Source organism: Panthera tigris, chromosome E1, assembly GCF_018350195.1.
Source record: "Panthera tigris isolate Pti1 chromosome E1, P.tigris_Pti1_mat1.1, whole genome shotgun sequence".
Taxonomy (NCBI): domain Eukaryota; kingdom Metazoa; phylum Chordata; class Mammalia; order Carnivora; family Felidae; genus Panthera; species Panthera tigris.
The window spans coordinates 45,569,080-45,589,601 of NC_056673.1; the positions used below are offsets into that span (position 1 = coordinate 45,569,080).

The 20,522-nt window shown below is 41.8% G+C and overlaps 1 protein-coding gene across 11 annotated transcripts in view; it reads left to right on the forward strand.

Moving 5' to 3' along the window:
- The window catches only part of TANC2 (tetratricopeptide repeat, ankyrin repeat and coiled-coil containing 2), a 361,352-nt gene that overhangs the window by 314,810 nt on the left and 26,020 nt on the right, over positions 1-20,522 (forward strand). For all 11 annotated transcript variants that reach the window (XM_042967385.1, XM_042967388.1, XM_042967389.1 and 8 more), the window contains 4 exons: positions 10,531-10,653; positions 11,271-11,507; positions 16,148-16,333; positions 18,589-18,682. In XM_042967385.1, coding sequence (XP_042823319.1) covers positions 10,531-10,653; positions 11,271-11,507; positions 16,148-16,333; positions 18,589-18,682 — 640 coding nt within the window. The remainder of the gene's footprint in view (positions 1-10,530; positions 10,654-11,270; positions 11,508-16,147; positions 16,334-18,588; positions 18,683-20,522) is intronic.

Sequence of the window (20,522 nt, forward strand, 5' to 3'; positions counted from 1 at the left end):
TACGGTATCTGTCTTTCTCTTTATGGCTTATTTCACTTAGCATCACACTCTCCAGTTCCATCCACGTTGCTACAAAGGGCCATATTTCATTTCTCATTTCTTTCTCATTGCCACGTAGTACTCCATTGTGTATGTAAACCAGTTTCTTTATCCATCACCACTAAACCAGCCCTACAAGGGATCCTAAGAGGGATACAAATATTAATTTCTAATGATATTTCTGTATAATTGGTTAATATAGTGTGCTGTTCTTCAAAAGATCTTGGTGAGGTTCACAGGAGACTGAGGCCCAGAGAGGGAATCAGAGCTAAATTTCCTGGTTTTCCAGGACCTACATTGGAGGTGAGCTCTAGACCCTAACTTGCCTGGACTCCAACACTGAATGAGTAGCACTTGGAGTTATTCCAAAAAGAACCAGAAATATGTTTCTCATATGAAATTTCCAAATAGTGAATCTCATATGTGAAAATAATCATAACTACTTAACAATGTGTTTGCCTCAGTTTATTTGTTTGCATATGAACTGGTTAGCCAAATAAGAGAGATTGCAATTGATGTCCCTGCTGGTAGCACAAATGAAAGAAGCCCTAAAGTAATAATGAGCAATCGGAAAATGTGTCAGTCCTTCCTACTCTTTTCAGAGCACCCCACTTGCTGTGCCAAGTGGATACTGGCGGAGAGATTCACAACGGAGTTCAACTCCTCAAGGCCAGAGAGGATGTGGATAATGTAGAAATTTAGCAGCCATTTTCAAATAGTGGAGGAGGATAAAAGTGGGAATAATCCCTGTGTGGTATAAAGGTTTAAGACTGGATTCTGTTTCAGCCTTCCAGCGTGGGAGTATGCTTTTGGGAACCCAAAGATCTTCTATGCCAGGATTTCACCCAGCCTTTCTGACTCACCCTCTTGTCCATTATTTATCATTAGGATAGGGTAGACAAAAAGAGTAGATGTAGTTAGCATCATCCTTCCTCGTTTTGCCAAATTGCCAATTTCACATTGGGTGTTTAGACACAGTCCAGCCACATCGACAAAGCCCTGTTACAATGGCACAAAATACAAAAGCATCCACTTCGAGAGATATATCCTACAGATATACTTGCACAAGTGTATAAAGATCTATGTACAGAGATGACCTTTGAAACATAGTTCTAATAGTAAGGAAAAAAACAGAATACCTAAATATCCATCTCTAGGGGCGTGACTTAAGTAAATTATGTTTATGATACATCCATATAATGGACTACTATGTCTCTCTTAAAATAGAATGAGGCAGAGACATCTGGGTGGCTCAGTTCATTGAGCATCCGACTTCAACTCAAGTCATGATCTCACAGTTCGTGGGTTCAAGCCCTGCGTTGGGCTCTGTACTGACAGCTCAGGGCCTGGAGCCTGCTTCGGATTCTGTGTCTTCCTCTCTCTCTACCCCTCCCCCACTCACACTCTGTCTCTCTCTCTCTCAAAAAAGAATAAACATGAAAAAAAATTTTTTTAAGAGAATGAGGCAAAAGCGTGAGTACATGTGTGTAATATGTCCACAATATTTTGTTTAAAAAATTAATAGAAGGAGACCCGTGCAGACCCATGCAGGTGAACCCAGAGTCTCAGCCTGGGACATCCCCTTTGGCAGGGCTAGACACCTAAACACAAAAACAGACACATGCCTCTGCCATCTACAATCAGGTCTTAGGAAATCCATACTTCCCCTGCCTCTCAAACAAAGAAGTGTAGAAGCCAAAGGACTTTGAACACCAGAGCCTGGGAGGAAAAGAGACTAAATCTACTATGAAGAAAATAGGAAAGCTGGTAAAAAGATAGGTGGGTAACTGTGAACTGGGGGAGATTTAAAAAAGGCCGCGTGGGAACGAAGGGGAGAGACCCTCTTCTGCAGAGAGACAAAGGGAAGAGAAAGAGCGGCTAGAGAAGTGCAGGACCCTATTTGGACAGGAGAAAGACCTGGGACTGAGACTGAGAGGCATCCCATCTCTAACTGCGGGGCTTTCTTCGGACTGGGGCCAGCTCCCTGTTCGAGCACCTGGGGAGAAGAGGGGAGCCAAGCCTGGGTGCGGGTATAGGTCAGGGTCTCGGTCCGCAGCTGGAGAAAAGTGGCTCCCTCCCTGGAGGGCTGCGCGCTAGTACAGAACCTGCCTGCGTCCGCCACCCCCAGGCACGGTGGCTGGGCCAAGGGCGCAGTCTGCGGGAGGATAAGGCCGCCATTTCCCTAGAGTGCTGTGGGAAAAGACAAAGGCTGCCTGCGTCCGCCACCCCAGTGGCTCGCGGTGAGGGTGAGGGCGGCGGCTCAGTCCACAGTGGGAGAAGGCGTTCCTCCCTGAAGTGCTGTGGCACAGACAAAGCCAGCCAGGACTACATATCACCGCACTGGGAGGCCCACAGTGCCACAGCGCACGGAGCGGGACTTTGAATCCTAGCCAAGCGCAGGGTCAGGGGAGTTGGTGGAGTGAGAAGGACCGCCCCATCTGCGCCCATGGCACAGTGAAGCTGACTGAAACTGAGTCCACCGGTCCGGCTCCGTGGAAAAGAGACTGGGGGATCATCATTACCGCCCCACCACCACCACCACCACCACCACCAGCAAGGCGGGGCCTCAGGGATCACTCCCAGGGCGTGATCACTCCCAGGGATCACTCCCATAGTGGAGGTGGGTTCACAATATGCCAAACCACGCCCCCTTGCACTGGGTAACTGCGTATCCACCCAAGGGGCACAGACCCTGCGGACAGCTCCTCCTGACAAGCGATGCAGCGTTGCCTGGATTAACCCTAGGTCAATTCTGGATATATAGATATATTCTCCCCCTGTCCCCATTTCTCCTCCTTATCTCTTCCTTCCCCTAGGCTGGTTACTCTGGTTATTAGTCTGTCTAAACAGACATATTTAATCCATTGTCTTGATACATGTTTTATACCTCCTTTCTTTCTCTCTGATATAACTAAGCCATATAGTTTCTCTGTCTGGGTAACTTTATCTTCGTTTCATTTTCCCCACCTCCTTCTTTATTTTCCTTTCTCTCTCTCTCTGGTTTAAGCCTTTTAGTCTCTCTGCCTAATCAATGTTTATTTTTTCGCCCCCCCCCCCCCCCGCTCCTCTCATTTCTCTCTTTGTATGTGCTCTTCTATCAGCACTGCCTCTATCCTCTTCTTTACTTACAGTCTTCTTTACAAAAAGCTTTTGGGCTTTTTGTTTTTAGCCTTTAGGTTTTTGTTTTTGTTTATTTGTTTGTGTTATTTGTTTGTGTGCTTGCATGTTTTTGTCTCCTGTTTGTCTATCTGTTTTCCTTTATAGGGCTACTCCAAAGAACAAATCAAAGCACATCTGGTGGAGGGTCCAAAATATTACTGCAAGTAGGGTCATAAAATAAAGTCACAACAACAGAGAGCAAGTAACAATCCCCAAAAAAAACACCTCCTGAAGGGCAAGGCCCTGGACAGTGTATGACCCTCCTTTAATATAGCAGTGCTCACAGGTGCAGAGCATACAACAAGCTTTTAAAACACGTAAGGGACAGAAAACTAGCCAAAATGACAAAACAGAAGAATTCTCCTCAAAAGAAATTCCAGGAAGTAGCTACAGCTAACAAATGGACCAAAACCAATTTAAGCAATATACCGGAACAAGAATTTAGAATAATAATCATAAAATCAATCACTGGGCTTGAAAAAAGCATAGAGGACAGCAGAGAATCTATTGCTACAGAGATCAAGGGAGTAAAAAATGGTCATGATGAATTAAAAAATGCACAAATGAGGTGCAAAATAAAATGGAGGTGGCTACAGCACGGATTGAAGAGGCAGAAGAGAGTATAGGTGAATTAGAAGATAAAATTATGGGGGCGCCTGGGTGGCGCAGTCGGTTAAGCGTCCGACTTCAGCCAGGTCACGATCTCGCGGTCCGTGAGTTCGAGCCCCGTGTCAGGCTCTGGGCCAGGCTCTGGGCTGATGGCTCGGAGCCTGGAGCCTGTTTCCGATTCTGTGTCTCCCTCTCTCTCTGACCCTCCCCCGTTCATGCTCTGTCTCTCTCTGTCCCAAAAATAAATAAAAAACGTTGAAAAAAAAAAAAAAAAAGAAGATAAAATTATGGAAAAAGAAGAAGCTGAGAAAAAGAGAAAAAAATCCAGGAGTACAAGGGGAGAATTAGAGAACTAAGTGATGCAATCAAATGGAACAATATCCATATCCTAGGAATTCCAGAAGAAGAAGAGAGAAAGGGGCTGAAGGTGTATTTGAACGAATCATAGCTGAGAACTTCCCTGATCTGGGGAAGGAAACAGGCATTGAAATCCAAGAGACACAGAGAACATAACTTGAATCAATCTTCTGCACGACATATCATAGTGAAACTGGCAAGATACAAGGATAAAGAGAGAATTCTGAAAGCAGCTAGGGATAAATGGGCCTTAACATACAAAGGTAGACACATAAGGGTAGTCGCAGACCTATCTACTGAAACTTGGCAAGACAGAAAGGAATGGCAGGAAACCTTCAATGTGATGAACAGAAAAATATATGCAGCCAAGAATCCTTTACCCAGCAAGCCCGTCATTCAGAATAGGAAGAGAGATGAAGGTTTTCCCAAACAAACAAAAACTGAAGGAATTCATCACCACTAAACCAGCCCTACAAGAGACCCTAAGGGGAGACTCTGTGAGTGAAATGTTGCAAGGACCACAAAGTACCAGAGACACCACTACAAGCATGAAACCTACAGATACCACAATGACTCTAAACCCATTTCTTTCAGTAATAACACTGAATGTAAATGGACTAAATGCTCCAACCAAAAGACATAGGGTATCAGAATGGATAAAAAAAAAAAAAAGACCCATCTATTTTCTGTCTACAAGAGACTCATTTTAGACCTGAGGACACCTTCAGATTGAAAGTGAGGGGATGGAGAACTATCTATCATTTGGTACTGGAAGTCAAAAGAAAGCTGGAGTAGCCATACTTCTATCAGACAAACTAGACTTTAAATTAAAGGTTGTAACAAGAGATGAAGAAGGGCATTATATAATAATTACAGGATCTATCCATCAGGAAGAGCTAACAATTATAAATGTCTGTGCACCAAATTCGGAAGCCCCCAAATATATAAAACAATTAATCACAAACATAAGCAAACTTATTGGTAAGAATGTGGTAATTGCAGGAGACTTTAATACTCCACTTACAACAATGGATAGAACATATAGACAAAGAATAAATAAAGAAACAAAGGCCCTGAATGATATATTGGATCAGATGGACTTGACAGATATATTTAGAACTCTGCATCCCAAAGCAACAGAATATACTTTCTTCTCAAGTGCACATGGAACATTCTCCAAGATAGATCACATACTGGGTCACAAAACAGCCCTTAATAAGTGTACAAGAATTGAGATCATACCATGCACACTTTCAGACCACAATACTATGAAACTTGAAATCAACCACAGGAAAAAGTCTGGAAAACCTCCAAAAGCATGGGGGTTAAAGAACATCCTACTAAAGAATGAATGAGTCAACCAGGCAATTAGAGAAGAAATTAAAAAATATATGGAAACAAATGAAAATGAAAACACAACAATCCAAACTCTTTGGGATGCAGCGAAGGCAGTCCTGAGAGGAAAATACATTGCAATCCAGGCCTATCTCAAGAAACAAGAAAAATCCCAAATACAAAATCTAACAGTACACCTAAAGGAAGTAAAAGCAGAACAGCAAAGACACCCCAAGCCCAGCAAAAGAAGAGAAATAATAAAGATCAGAGCAGAAATAAACAATATAGAATCTAAAAAAAAAAAAAAAAAAAAAAAACAGTAGAGCAGATCAATGAAACCAAGAGTTGGTTTTTTGAAAAAAATAAACAAAATTGATAAACCTCTAGCCAGGCTTCTCAAAAAGAAAAGGGAGAGGACCCAAATAGATAAAATCATGAATGAAAATGGAATTATTACAACCAATCCCTCAGAAAAGCAAGCAATTATCAGGGAATACTATGAAAAATTACCTGCCAACAAACTGGACAACCTGGAAGAAATGGACAAATTCCTAAGCACCCACACACTTCCAAAAATCAAACAGGAAGAAATAGAAAATTTGAACAGACCCATAACCAATGAAGAAATTGAATCAGTCATCAAAAATCTCCCAACAAATAAGAGTCCAGGACCAGATGGCTTACCTGGGGAATTCTACCAGACATTTAAAGCAGAGATAGTACCTATTCTTCTCGAGCTGTTCCAAAAAATAGAAAGGGAAGGAAAACTTCCAGACTCATTCTATGAAGCCAGCATTACTTTGATTCCTAAACCAGACAGAGACCCAGCAAAAAAAGAGAACTACTGGCCAATATCCCTGATGAATATGGATGCAAAAATTCTCAACAAAATACTAGCAAATCGAAATCAACAACATATAAAAAGAATTATTCACCATGATCAAGTGGGATTCACTCCTGGGCTGCAGGGGTGGTTCAGTATTCACAAATCAATTAATGTGATACATCACATTAATAAAAGAAAAGATAAGAACCATATGATCCTGTCAACCAATGCAGAAAAAGCTTTTGACAAAATTCAGCATCCTTTCCTAATAAAAACCTCAAGAAAGTTGGGATAGAAGGAACATACTTAAACATCATAAAAGCCATTTATGAAAAGCCCACAGCTAATATCATCCTCAATGGGGAAGAACTGAGAGCTTTCCCCCTGAGATCAGGAACACGACAGGGATGTCCACTCTCACTGCTGTTGTTTAACATAGTGTTGGAAGTTCTAGCATCAGCAATCAGACAACAAAAGGAAATCAAAGGCATCAAAATTGGCAAAGATAAAGTCAAGCTTTTCACTTTTTGCAGATGACATGATACTATACATGGAAAACCCAATAGACTCCACCAAAACTCTGCTAGAACTGATGCATGAATTCAGCAAAGTCGCAGGATACAAAATTAATGTACAGAAATCAGTTGCATTCTTATACACTAATAGTGAAGCAACAGAAAGACAAATAAAGAAACTGATCCCATTCACAATTGCACCAAGAATCATAAAATACCTAGGAATAAACCTAACCAAAGATGTAAAAGATCTGTAGGCTGAAAACTATAGAAAGCTTATGAAGGAAATTGAAGAAGATACAAAGAAATGGAAAAACATTCTGTGCTCATGGATTGGGAGAATAAATATTGTTAAAATGTCAATACTACCCAAAGCAATCTACACATTCAGTGCAATCCCAATCAAAATTGCACCAGCATTCTTCTCAAAGCTAGAACAAGCAATCCTAAAATTTGTATGGGACCACAAAAGGCCCTGAATAGCCAAAGTAATATTGAAGAAGACCAAAGTGGGAGGCATCATAATCCCAGACTTTAGCCTCTACTACAAAGCTGTAATCACCAAGACAGCATGGTATCGGCACAAAAACAGACACATAGACCAATGGAATAGAATGGTGACTCCAGAATTGGACCCACAAATGTATGGCCAACTAATCTTTGACAAAGCAGGAAAGAAAATTCAGTGGAAAAAAGACAGTCTCTTTAACTAATGGTGCTGGGAGAACTGGACAGAAACATGCAGAAGAATGAAACTAGACCACTTTCTTACACCATTCACAAAGATAAACTCAAAATGGATGAAAGACTTGTATGAGACAAGAAACCATAAAAACCCTAGAGGAGAAAGCAGGAAAAAACCTCTCTGACCTCAGCTGCAGCAATTTCTTACGTGAGACATCTCCAAAGGCAAGGGAATTAAAAGCAAAAATGAACTATTGGGACCTCACCAAGATAAAAAGCTTCTGCACTGCAAAGGAAACAATCAACAAAACTAAAAGGCAACCAATGGAATGGGAAAAGATATTTGCAAATGACATATCGGATAAAGGGCTAGTATCCAAAATCTATAAAGAACTCACCAAACTCCACACCCGAAAAACAAATAATCCAGTTTCGAAGAAATGGGCAGAAGACATGAATAGACACTTTTCTAAAGAAGACATCTAGATGGCCAACAGGCACATGAAAAGAGGCTCAACATCACTCCTCATCAGGGAAATACAAATCAAAACCACACTGAGATATCACCTCACGCCAGTCAGAGGGGGCTAAAATGAACAAATCAGGAGACTATAGATGCTGGAGAGGATGTGGAGAAACGGGAAACCTCTTGCACTGTTGGTGGGAATGCAAACTGGTGCAGCCACTCTGGAAAACAGTGTGGAGGTTCCTCAAAAAATTGAAAATAGATCTACCCTATGACCCAGCAATAGCACTGCTAGGAATTTACCCCAGGGATACAGGAGTGCTGATGCATAGAGGCACTTGTACACCAATGTTTACAGCAGCACTTTCAACAATAGCCAAATTATGGAAAGAGCCTAAATGTCCATCAACTGATGAATGGATAAAGATGTGGTTTATGTATACAATGGAATACTACTTGGCAATGAGAAAGAATGAAATCTGGCCATTTGTAGCAACATGGATGGAACTGGAGAGTGTTATGCTAAGTGAAATAAGTCAGGCAGAGAAAGACAGATACCGTATGTTTTCACTCATATGTGGATTCTAAGAAACTCAACAGAAGACCAAGGGGAAGGGGAGGGGCAGGGGAAGTTACAGAGAGGGAAGGAAGCAAACCATAAGAGACTCTTAAAATACTGAGAACAAACTGAGGGTTGATGGGGGGTGGGGGGAAGGGAAAGTTGGTGATGGACATTGAGGAGGGCACCTGTTGGGATGAGCACTGGGTGTTGGGTGAAACCAATTTGACAATAAATTTCATTAAATAAATAAATAAAATTAATAGAATATCTCATTTTTTATTTATATTTTTAAAGTGTTTTAAAATCACTTATAGCATATGGGCCTTTTATGGATCACAATTCAGACCAAAATAAATTATTTCTTTGTTTGAGGCAGTCAGGGAAATCTGAACACTGGATATTTGATATTATAGGGTCCATGTTAATTTTAGGTATGATAATGATGTTGAGTTTTGTTTTAAAAAGAGCCTTTATCAGGGCACCTGGGTAGTTCAGTCGGTTAAGCATCCCTCTTGATTTCAGTTCAGGTCATGATCCCCAGGGTTGTGGGATCAAGCCCTGCATCGGGCTCTGTGCTGAGCATGGAACCTGCTTGAGATATTCTCTCTCTGTCTCTCTCTCTGTCTCTCTCTCTGTCTCTCTCTCTCTCTCTCTCTCTCTCTCTCTCTCTCTCCCCCTGCCTCCCTCCCTGCCTCCCTCCTTCCCTCCCTCTATGCCTCTTTCCCACTTGCACTCTCTAGCATTCTCTCACTTTCTCTCTCAAATAAAAATTTAAATAGAGCCCTTATCTTTTTTGAGGCATTTACTTAAATAGTTATATAGTAACTTAAAAGATGTTTGGAATTTGCTTCAAAATAATTCAGTCATGGGGACTGGGGAATAGGGGCAGGAGTATAAATAAAATAAGATTGGCCATGAATTGCTGTTTTGGACATATGCAGGTATTCTAGGCAAAACAACCTGCATTTCAAGGAACAAAGCAGGCAAAAGTAGCTTAAGTTTTTTAAGAGAATACCTCCCCAGATCCACTTATTAGGTGCCAAACTTCATTGTTAGTATCTTCCTTTCCTCAGGGTTTCCTGCTTTAACTCAGTTCACCCAGATATAGGCAGAAGAGTAAAATGATTGCCAGAGAATATATGACTATCCAGAAATTTTCAAAATTATTCTGACTTCCTTTTGGAGAAGCCAGGTGAAGGGGGCAAACATTAGTACATGCGTGGGACCTATTCAGTCATACTAGAGAAAATTTATGGCTGGTGGCAATCAAACCTATGTTGTTTCTGTAGGGATGAACAGATGTGATCACTTTAGAGTGTGTTAGTCAAGGTGAGGGGTGCTAGCTGCTATAACAAACCTGTAGGATCTCAGTGATTTGAGAACGGTTTTTTCTCTCTCACATTGCAGTTCAGGGAAGATTATTAGGCAGGCTCCCTCCATGTAGTAGTTCTGAAATAGTCTAGGGCCTCAGACTCCTCCGCTGGATCTTCCAGCCCGCAGTCAAGAGAAGCAATAGAAAGTGGGGGGGGGGGGGATTGGGGCCAAGCCTAGATGCAACATACTATTTCTGCCCATACTTCACCGGGCAGAATTCAGTCAAATGGCCCACCTAACCGTAAAGGAAGCTGGGAAACATCTTTTCCCAAATGCCCAGGAAGAAAATAAGATGGAAATCAGTGACCACACTGCATTATCTTTGTCAGAAAAGATGTGGGGAAAGAATTACATCCAGCATAGCAGAAAAGAGGGGTAATAAGTAGATTTGTTGCCAGAGACTGCTAAGATAGAGAGCATTTAAGTTAGCTTGTTGCCACAGGACTAGTCTTTATCCCCATGAGTAGATTGGTTTTGCTGGCCATGGACATTGTTAAGGCAAGACTCTACTCTCATTTATTAGTACAACAAACCTAGAGGCCACTAACTCACTACCGACGGTCCTCTTCAGCTGGGCTAATAATTGACTTGATTTCTTTTTCAGGGTTTGAGTAAAAAAGTTGGCGTGTCCTCCTCTATCCTCCAAGGTCTCTGGATCTCCTACAGCACAGAAGGCCTTTCCATGGCATTGGCATCTTTACGAAATCTCTACACTCCAAATATAAAGGTAAATGCATGTAAATGACAGATTAAAGAATTAGCTGTGCAAAAGTAAAATTAGGACATTTAAGTGGCTGTTTAATTGATCTTTGACTTGCCTTAGACTGTCTCCTCCTACCAGTCAGTCTTTTATTGATAATCTAATGTATTTTACACTTGGTCTTAGCCAAAAGGCAGAGAAGCAGTAATAATCGGATGTATTTTAAATTGTTGCATTTTTTTCTGTGAATTGAAGACCAGACCTCTTAAACTACTACCTTCTCTGAGCTGGCTCTGATTTATAGGATCAGGTGCTCCTGCTTCTAGGCAGTAAATTGATCTCAGGTAGGCTTTGTGTCAGTAGGAGCTTTTCTGAACTGTTGTTCACTTAGCAGAGACTGTGTGAACACAACTACTGTGTGGGTGACATTTGCGCTCATGACTGAGCAGCTCATGTAAAGGAGACATTTTACCACCCTTTCTAAAAACAAAGTATTGAGAAAGGAGCAAGTGAAGACTATAAAATAGGGCAGCTACTAGATGCTGCTGGGTGCTGTTGTGGGGTCCCAGGGGACTTGATTAAAGGTGGCTGAAAGATTGCAACTGATCTTGGCCTGTGTGTAATTTCTGTTTACTTCTTTCCAGGTCAGCCGACTCCTGATCTTGGGAGGTGCCAACATTAATTACCGGACAGAGGTTTTAAATAATGCTCCAATTCTGTGTGTGCAGTCTCATCTTGGTTACACAGAAATGGTGGCCCTGCTGTTGGAGTTTGGGGCCAATGTGGATGCATCTTCGGAAAGCGGCCTGACTCCTCTGGGCTATGCCGCGGCAGCAGGCTACCTGAGCATCGTCGTGCTGCTGTGCAAGAAACGCGCCAAGGTAATGGCTGCCCCACTCTGCTCCTCTTCCTTTCCTCCCTTTTCCTCCCTTTTCCTCCCTCCCTGCTGTAGAGTCTTCCTTGTCTCCTGTGTTACCTCACGAGTCTAGGCAGAGCACATCAAATACATTAGGGAGCAAATCACAGGGAGCCCGGTGTGTGTCCACTTGCCACTGCCCATTCCACACCTGGACACAGTTTTGAAACCCCTGGGAGGTACTTAGGAAACTGCATTTATCAGTAGCCACAAAAAGTCCCCACCTAACTGCCAAGGAGTTTTCTACTGGGCACAGGGTGAGGAGGGAAGGAGAAGTGCAGGAGCAAAGACCCTGCGCTGGGAGGGCCTAACTGAACTGTGCCCACAGACTCTGAGCCTTTCATATGTAGAGAAGGAAAACTAGCCACGGAGGTGAGAACAGGGGCCAGACTCCCTGACCCTAGCCTTGAGGACCAGCGCCATAGTAGTATGGGGAGAACATGATTCAGATGCCCTCAGAAGTGTCTCTGCTGGTGTATTTTAATTCTCAGAAGACCTTTCTGAAAAAGTGTTTGCTTCGTGGTATTTCAAGAGCTGCTGATAAAAAAAGAAAGAAAGAAAGAAAACTCTCTTTCAAAATTTTGGTGAAAAGAAAAATGCTGGTCTCAAAAATGTCGGCCTCTAAGGAAAATTGTAGCCTTGTGGCATTTTGTTTGTCTTGAAAACAAACTGACGATTTTAGTGGTTTTGCGGTGAAATATAAGTAATATGTATGACCTCATTCTGAGGTGTCCAGTGTTCTTACCAGGGAAGAAGGGGGGGACTCCTGAGACTTTCGGGAACTGGGACTCGAGACTCTGAGTTAAATCCCAGAGCCTTAGATATTTACTGTGACACAGACCTATAATGTCCACCTATAATCCTGCTCATTTGAATGAACATCTCTAAAAACAGAACAACTGGACCTTGTTACTACTGCTGCAAACTCATATTCTGATTTCAGTTGGATCTTCCCTACGGCCCAATTCTCATTCTAAGCCCTCTCTCGTTTTCCCCAGAGCAGATACGGAAATCATTTGCATTCTTCCCAAGATCCTGCCCAACCTCTCCTGCCCTCCTACATTACCGAGATTGAGTTCATCTCAATGTGCCTTCATCTCAAGACTATTAATCCTTACCTACGCTCGCTTCACCGCTGCCTCAAAGGAGGAAGTGCTTCCCTTCCTTTCCAGAGCACTTGGCTCCACCTGTGTTTTCTATCGCTGTGTTGCTCTTCTCTCACATTTCGTTTCATTCTCTTTCCGAATCCTCAACAAACCTATGCATGTGTCCTGTAACCCAAACAGCAACTTCCCACCCTCCTGCTGACTGGAAGCACCACTCCGTCTCTTCCCTTCCACACCCACCAATCCTGTCCTATGAGCCGTCTCTACCTGCTTCCTCACTGCCCCTTCACCACTTGTAGTCTGGCCTCCATGAAAGAAAGAGGAGTTAAGTCATTAAAATAAAAAACTTTGGGATCAAACGTCACATGGTCAAAGCCTACATTTACACTTACTTTCCGTGAGCACTTGGATGAGTCATTTAACTATGCATCCATCAAAAGGATTAATAGGGTCACCGTGAGGATTAGAAGTGATAAAGCCTTTTTAAAAAGAGAGAAAGTCTCTTTAAATCTCTTTCAGGGCCTAATAAAAAATATTCCTTAAAAAAAAAATGGCGGAGGAGATGCCTGGCTTGTTCTGTCAGTGGAGCATGTGACTCTTGGTTTTGGGGTCGTGAGTTTGAACCCCACGTTGGGTGTAGAGATTACTTAAAAATAAAATCTTTAAAAACCAACCAACGAACAAAACACCTAACCTCTTGACATTCAACCGAAGCTACTCTCAAAAGTTGTTAACAACTGCCAATCACCAAGTAAAGTAACTTTTCTCATTCCTCACCCCTTTAAACCTCTCCATAGTGTTGGCAATATTGACACATTTCCCAGAATTTGTAGCACAGGCCTGGTTCCCTTCCTGCCTGTCTGGTTGCTCTTCTCTCTTCCTTCTCCTAATGACACTGTTCACGGAGATTCTCTCCTTTGGTCTTCTCCACCCTCAAACTCTCTCCCATGGCATCAGCACCAAAATACTGAAGAATTTGTAGTTATTTGTAGAATATTATTATTTTTAGAATGTTCTTCATCTGTAGGTTGATCTTTTCTCAGCATTAGATGAGAGATCTTTAAAAAAAATTTTTTTTTTAACATTTAATCATTTTTGAGAGACAGAGACAGAGCATGAGTGGGGAAGGGGCAGAGAGAGGGAGACATAGAATCTGAAACAGGCTCCAGGCTCTGAGCTGTCAGCACAGAGCCCAACACAGGGCTCGAACTCACAAACTACGAGATCATGACCTGAGCTGAGGTCAGACACTCAACCGACTGAGCCACCCAAGCACCCCAATGAGAGATCTTTTAGATAGATCTTTCCTCATCGTCAGATCCCCTGTTCCAGGGATGCTAACCTCTCTCCCTTGGGCAGGACTGTGCCTTCCAGATTTCTCAGTTCTGAAGCCACTGTGTTTCCCTTTGTAATTAAGAAGTATCTTTTAGGGATATGCTTTGAGACTAGGCAGATAGCTTGTTTCTTATGCTTTTGCTCACTGATTTTCGGGTCCCACCTGTCAGAGATTCTTGCTGCAATAATGATTGCTATGGTGTTTTTGCCTAATGGCGAGTTTCTGTTTCCCTCATTCCTTCAACATTTATTAATTAGAATTTTAATGTAAAGAAGAGTTGTCCCTTCTCCCCCGTGTATGTATTGGATCATTTATTTATAGCACTATGGGTTCCTTTATTTATGTTATGTTATGACCTATGTAACCCATTACCATTATTATTTATTTTCTTTCTCAAATTGCCCAAGATTTGGCCTTTGGGACCTCCCTCAAGTTGGTTCCTGTATCCTTTCAATTTCCACTAAATTATTTTATGAGTGTTTCTGTGCTTTATGGCACCATAAGATGTTCCATACTCATTGTTTACTAGTAATGCCCCAGCCCAGGAATTAATCATTTCTCCAATGAGCCAAAACACATTTTATTCATCCTCTTAGTTTTTGAAAATACAGTATGTGCATGAAAATTCTCAATGACTCTCCATTACCTACTGATTAAAATTCAGACAACTTAGCCTGGCATTCAGAAGTATCCGTACCCTGGTCCCAAAAGACCCTCTCAACTTTGTAGTTGAAACTTCCCCTTCATGTGCCTTACCTTACAACAACTAGAGTTAGTCATTAACTATCTCAGCCAGTTGAGATGGGCCTTTTCTTAGTCTGTTGGGGCTGCTATGACAAAATACCGTAGACTGAATGGCTAGTAGACAACATTTATTTCTCACAGTTCCGAAACTAAGTCTCAAGACCATGGTGCCAGCAGATCCGGCATCTGGTGAGAGCTTCCTGGTTTATAGACAGCGCCTTCTCACTATGTCCTCCTATAGTGGAACAGGGAAAGCAAGCTCTCTGCGACCTTTCTATTAGGACACTGATCACTTCTCCATTTAATATCATTACACTGGGGGTGAGAAATCCAACATACAATTCAAGAGGACAAAAACATTCAGACTATAGCACCTTTCCTTCAGAATCTGTTCCTGATTCTAGTTGGGAATTCTCTCCAGTTTTATTGCACTTTTACTTTCCATATGACATTTATTATTCCTTGTTGGATAGGCTTTTGTTTATATTGGTCGCACCTGCCCTACCTTGGTTGAAAGTCTTTGAGAACAGAATCTATATTTACTGTCTTACCTTTTCATCCTGTGTGGTACTTTGCACATGGTAGGCATTCAATAAACATTTGTTGAATAGATTGCCGGGTGGAACTAAAACTGGGGAGAACCAGGTGGAGAACTTACGTTTCAGGTGCTCTAACTACCCCTGGAAGCCTGCCTGCCAGACGAGGCTACTCTTCTGTTGAAACTTGTAGCTACCTTATGGTAGACTGATCTTAACCAGGCTCTTCTTTCAACCTACACTTGTAACCACCACTGCAGCTAGCAAAGCTGTTATTGGAACATGGTCTAGCCTCAAGCTCCAAGTACCGCTAGCCATTTTGGCCAGATCCTTGAGATTCCGCCCTCCCGTTTGAAGGAAGAAGTGGCCTCCGCCAAAGCTTGGTGGTCAAAAGTATGATTCATGATATGAGGTATTTTGCTTCTTTGGAAGACCAAAAAATGTGAGCTTCAGAATGTTTTTCTTCCCTTTCATGATTTCAAAGACAGTTTTTTGTGCCAGCAGAACTACAGTCTTTCAAATCTTGGTCTGAAAAGAACTATTTGAGGACAAAGGAGAATGTATCTCAGGAAAACAAAGCTGGAGCTGGGAGTTTTGGTTGGGTTTTTGTTTGTTTGTTTGTTTGGTCCCTTTTTCTGTGAAAACAAAAGTCTGGCCTTATGAAAAGAAGTTCTCCCCTGAGGGATATCTACCAGAGTTACAGCTCAGCAATGATCTAGCCTGAGTAGGCGAGAACTTTCTAGATTTTCTCTAGAGAATGGTTCAGGATATGGGAAGGGATGACTCTTGGTAGTGTAGTCGTGTGCAGTGGGCCAGTGTGACTGGATCAGAAGTGCGGCCACAAGTCTTTGTTCACACACATTTCTCTGTCCTTCCCCTCGAGGTGGATCATTTGGACAAGAATGGGCAGTGCGCTTTGGTCCATGCTGCACTCCGAGGTCATCTGGAGGTTGTCAAGTTTTTGATTCAGTGTGACTGGACGATGGCCGGCCAGCAGCAAGGAGTATTTAAGAAGAGCCACGCCATCCAGCAGGCCCTCATCGCTGCAGCCAGCATGGGCTACACCGAGGTAAGAAAACAGGTGATAAGGTTGAGGACTTGGGGGATTTTTTTCAAGCCGTGTATTGAAGGACTGAGGAAACAGGCTAAAAAGGGTTGCATTATTACAAAATTACCAGCCTAATTAGTATGAATTAGCTTTTTGGTCACTGCTTTGAGGAATAGGAAATTGAACTCCATGAAGCACTTGAATTCTCAAATACCAGCATATGTAGAATTATGAATATAGCACTTGAGAGTTGGAAAGTACTTTGGAAATCGGCTAGTCTAATTCCTCCCCATCTTGCCACTCTGATATAACAGACAGTGACACTGGGCTCCTCAGGATTATTTACTGACCTGCATTCACATGGGGAGGCGGTTTGGAAAGGGAAGAGCACAACATTTGAAATCTCAAAAGGACCAGGTTTGAGTCCCAGTTTGCTACTCATTCTCTCCGGACCTTGGGTAATTTACCTAATCTCTTAGAACTTTAGTTTCCCATCAGGAAAATGGGTCTAATAAATACTTTTTTTTACAAAGCTGGTACGAAAGGTGCTTTTGAAAACTGTTAAACACTGTACAAACTGTATTTTTGCTAATTTATTTATTACTGATAATAATAATATAGTGGCAAATATATGCAATTGATACTTGCCAGAAAATGTTTAACATCTAGCTCCAAGATCCAAGAGGGTAGTGTAGTGGAGCAGAAGTGTGTGTGTGTGTGTGTGTGTGTGTGTGTGTACGTACGTACTTAAAATTAGTGTAAATTTTACGGCTATGAAGAACACATAGCACACAGTCTACAAATAATGAAATATACAATAATTCTAATGAAATGCTCGATTTTTGTGAAATTCATATCTTAAGTCAACCTGTGGTTGCATCTCAGCAATCATTTACAAATGGAGCTACACTCCAATTTTCTCTTTTCCCAATTTTATTGTCATTAAATCTGATATGTGATCTATGTTAAACTACTACTTACCCTCATACCAATTATATTAATTAAACTGGAACCTCTTGGAGCTTTAGCAGTAAATCAACTCTTGATGTGAAATGTCTGCCAGTTTCCAAGGTGTAAATTCTCCCACCGCAGCTGATGTAGAGTGACCCATGTGACAGCCCTGAGCACAGGGTTGTGAAGAGATGCACAGAGACACAGCACCACCACTGTGTGCTGTCTCCACCAGACAGACACGATCAGGAGTACAGACAATGCACAATGTAGTTAAATAATTAAGAAGTCATGAAATTTTGTATTTTTAACCTTTGTTTTTAATATAATGTAGTTGGTTGTTACCTAACTTTAAACAAACACCTTCGTTCAGCAACCGGCTTACAAAACTGGCAATGCAATGCTCGGCTGTCACGGGCCAGTAACTGTTGGCTCACGGGGCACGGGCTGCTGCAGTGACACAGCTACCCTGCCCACTGACCTGATGTGCCACCGAAGGGATATTAAGTAAAACTGGAATATTTAATATCAGTGGGTTTGTGAGCTCTCTCTACAGACAGATCCCTGGAAACAGCTGTCACTTTTGCTTTCATGTCAGTAGTCATTCTCCCTTTGCTGTCCCCACAGCTGTCTTGGTATTTCTGAGAGGAAAAAATCATCACTGCTGTACTCTGATGAAATACAGCCCTAGATCTTCTCCATATTTGCTTTCTGGTTTTTATTGATTGATTAGTATTTTCTCTTTACTTATTGGTATTTTTATTGAGAGAATGAGGGCTTGCTTCTTCAACTTAAATACGAGGAATAAAAAATGTTTTAAAAGCCACATGCTGTGTAAATGAGTGGTGTTGAAGAGAAACATAGAAACCGTACCCGATAGGGGCACCTGGGTGGCTCAGTCAGTTGGGCGTCTGACTTCGGCTCAGGTCATGATTCACAACTCATGAGTTCGAGCCCCACATTGGGCTCTGTGCTGACAACTCAGAGCATAGAGCCTGCTTTGGATTCTCTGTCTCCCTCTCTCTCTCTCTCTCTCTCTCTCTCTCTCTCTCTGTCCCTTTCCCTCTCATGCTCTGTCTGTCTCTCTCTCAAAAATAAATAAACATTAACAATTTTTTTTTGAAAAAAAAAACCGTACCCGATAAAACAGATGCTCATCATGGAAGCTTTGGGTTTCTTGGCTGGGATAGTCAGTTCTGATTTCTTTCGTGTGCAAGAGATCTTGTCACCCTTGGGTCATCCAGGTATCTTTCAAACCTCACAGGCTAGAGCTGGTAGCAGAGTTTCCCACCTGAAGTGTGAGCTGACACAACTTCTTGTTTCAGATTGTCTCCTACCTGCTTGATCTTCCAGAAAAAGATGAAGAAGAAGTAGAGCGAGCGCAGATCAACAGCTTTGACAGTCTCTGGGGAGAGACAGGTACTTCTCATGGACATTACTGTCTTTTCTCATAAATGTGTTGTATTTGTGTGGGGACACTCTGCATCTCACACCCTGATTTTTCTTCTGGAGAAAAATCCAGATGGAGACTCCATCTCGATGGCTTTTGTACTGGAGATTGATTCAGCCAAAGTGAAAAGTCAAGCAATGGCCTTCTTCCTCTTTCCCTTTGGATTCTCTATATCATTAGCACCGGAGTCGTCTTTCAACCAAAACTTTACCGTGTTCTTGTTGCCAAATATTTTTAAAAGACTAAAAATTTCCTTCCAGTGTGCCAAACCGGAGCAGAAAATAGTTGTGGCCTCTCTTTTATGTGATCCTTGCAGTAGTTACGTGTAAATGTTTCTCCCATCAAAATGGCTCCACCTGCAGTTGTAAACCGGGAGATTCAATTTGTATCCATACCTCCGGCTTAACCAAGTGTTATCAGGCGGAGTGGTATCTGACATGGTTACACTGCTACATTACAAGTACAGTTGCTCTCTGGATGCGAAATGAAGGGACCACCCTCTCAGGCACAGCCCATGGCAGTCCCTTCTGATCTGTAGCCAAGAGATTTCTATATTGCTTGGTACTTACCACATAAACAGAAGTTTCTTCTTTGTGGCCTTTGCAGGAAATGATTATTGTCTTTCCCCCAAGTCTAAACTGGAACATCTGGAGAAACATTAGTAACCTTTTATGTGTTTTTATGAGACCAGGGCAATGAAAGCTGTAGAGTCACCGCAGATACGTATCATATTTGCCAGAGGTAGACCAATATTGAGATGGCCAATTTAGGGGGAATATTTTATTAAACAAGAAGGGTATGTGTTTTGGTTAGAGTCAGAATGTTACTAAAAATAAAGAAGGCACTTGAATTCATTTAAAATTTACAATGAGCTATCTATCAAATTGTCTTATTTCCATTGATGGCAAAAATCATAGGTAGGTTTCACGGCTTCTTTAACATCATGTAGAATGGTCCAGAGCTCAGGAATTTGTTTCTCAAACAATCCCTCCCTCTGTAAGAGCCAAAGGGAACAGATGCCAGGCAGCTGCAGCTTAAGAGCCCGTGACAGATTAAAGGAAACTGTGCAGCTGGAAACAGCTGCTGTCTCCAGGACTCTCCCCTACGGGAAGCTAGAGGACAAACTGAGGAGAAGGAACTGACCAGGATGTCGGCACTTCTGGAGTATGTATGTTGCAACAGAGCTGCAGAAGGGACGGACATGTTGGGACTTCCCGGTAGTTCGACCTTTCCCAGCACTGTGTTGCCAGGCCAGCCACGTGGAACCCCAGGGGAGGGCAAAAAAATAAATAAATAAATAAATATGGCCTGATGGTGATAGGGGATAGGAATTGTAAGACTAGTAATCATAGTGATGAATATCAAGCATATTTTAGTGCTGTACTTGAAAGAAGTTCTTAAAAATGTTCAAGAAGGGAGTGAACCAAGTGGAAGACTTATTTTTATTGATAGGAGTTTCTCATTAGAATAAAACTGTGTGGCCTCAGGTCTTTTTAAATATCTCATCATTTTAAGGTGTGCCACTAAGTCTGCTACATTAATTTATTTAAATATGGACCATATCTCAAGATTGTAAAAAAAAAAAAAAAAAATCCAAGCTTCATGTCAATTTGCTTGTAATCGGAATTATGTTGTGTTTAACTTGATATTTATTGAGATAATTTAAGCATTATAAACATAAAATGCTTTTTAAATAGAGCTAGAATAAAATGCATTTGTAATATAACTTATAGATCTATAAACAGTTATTTGGCTTCAGAAAATTTTCTAGGAAATTATGTTCGCACTATGTAAAAATGTCCCTACACC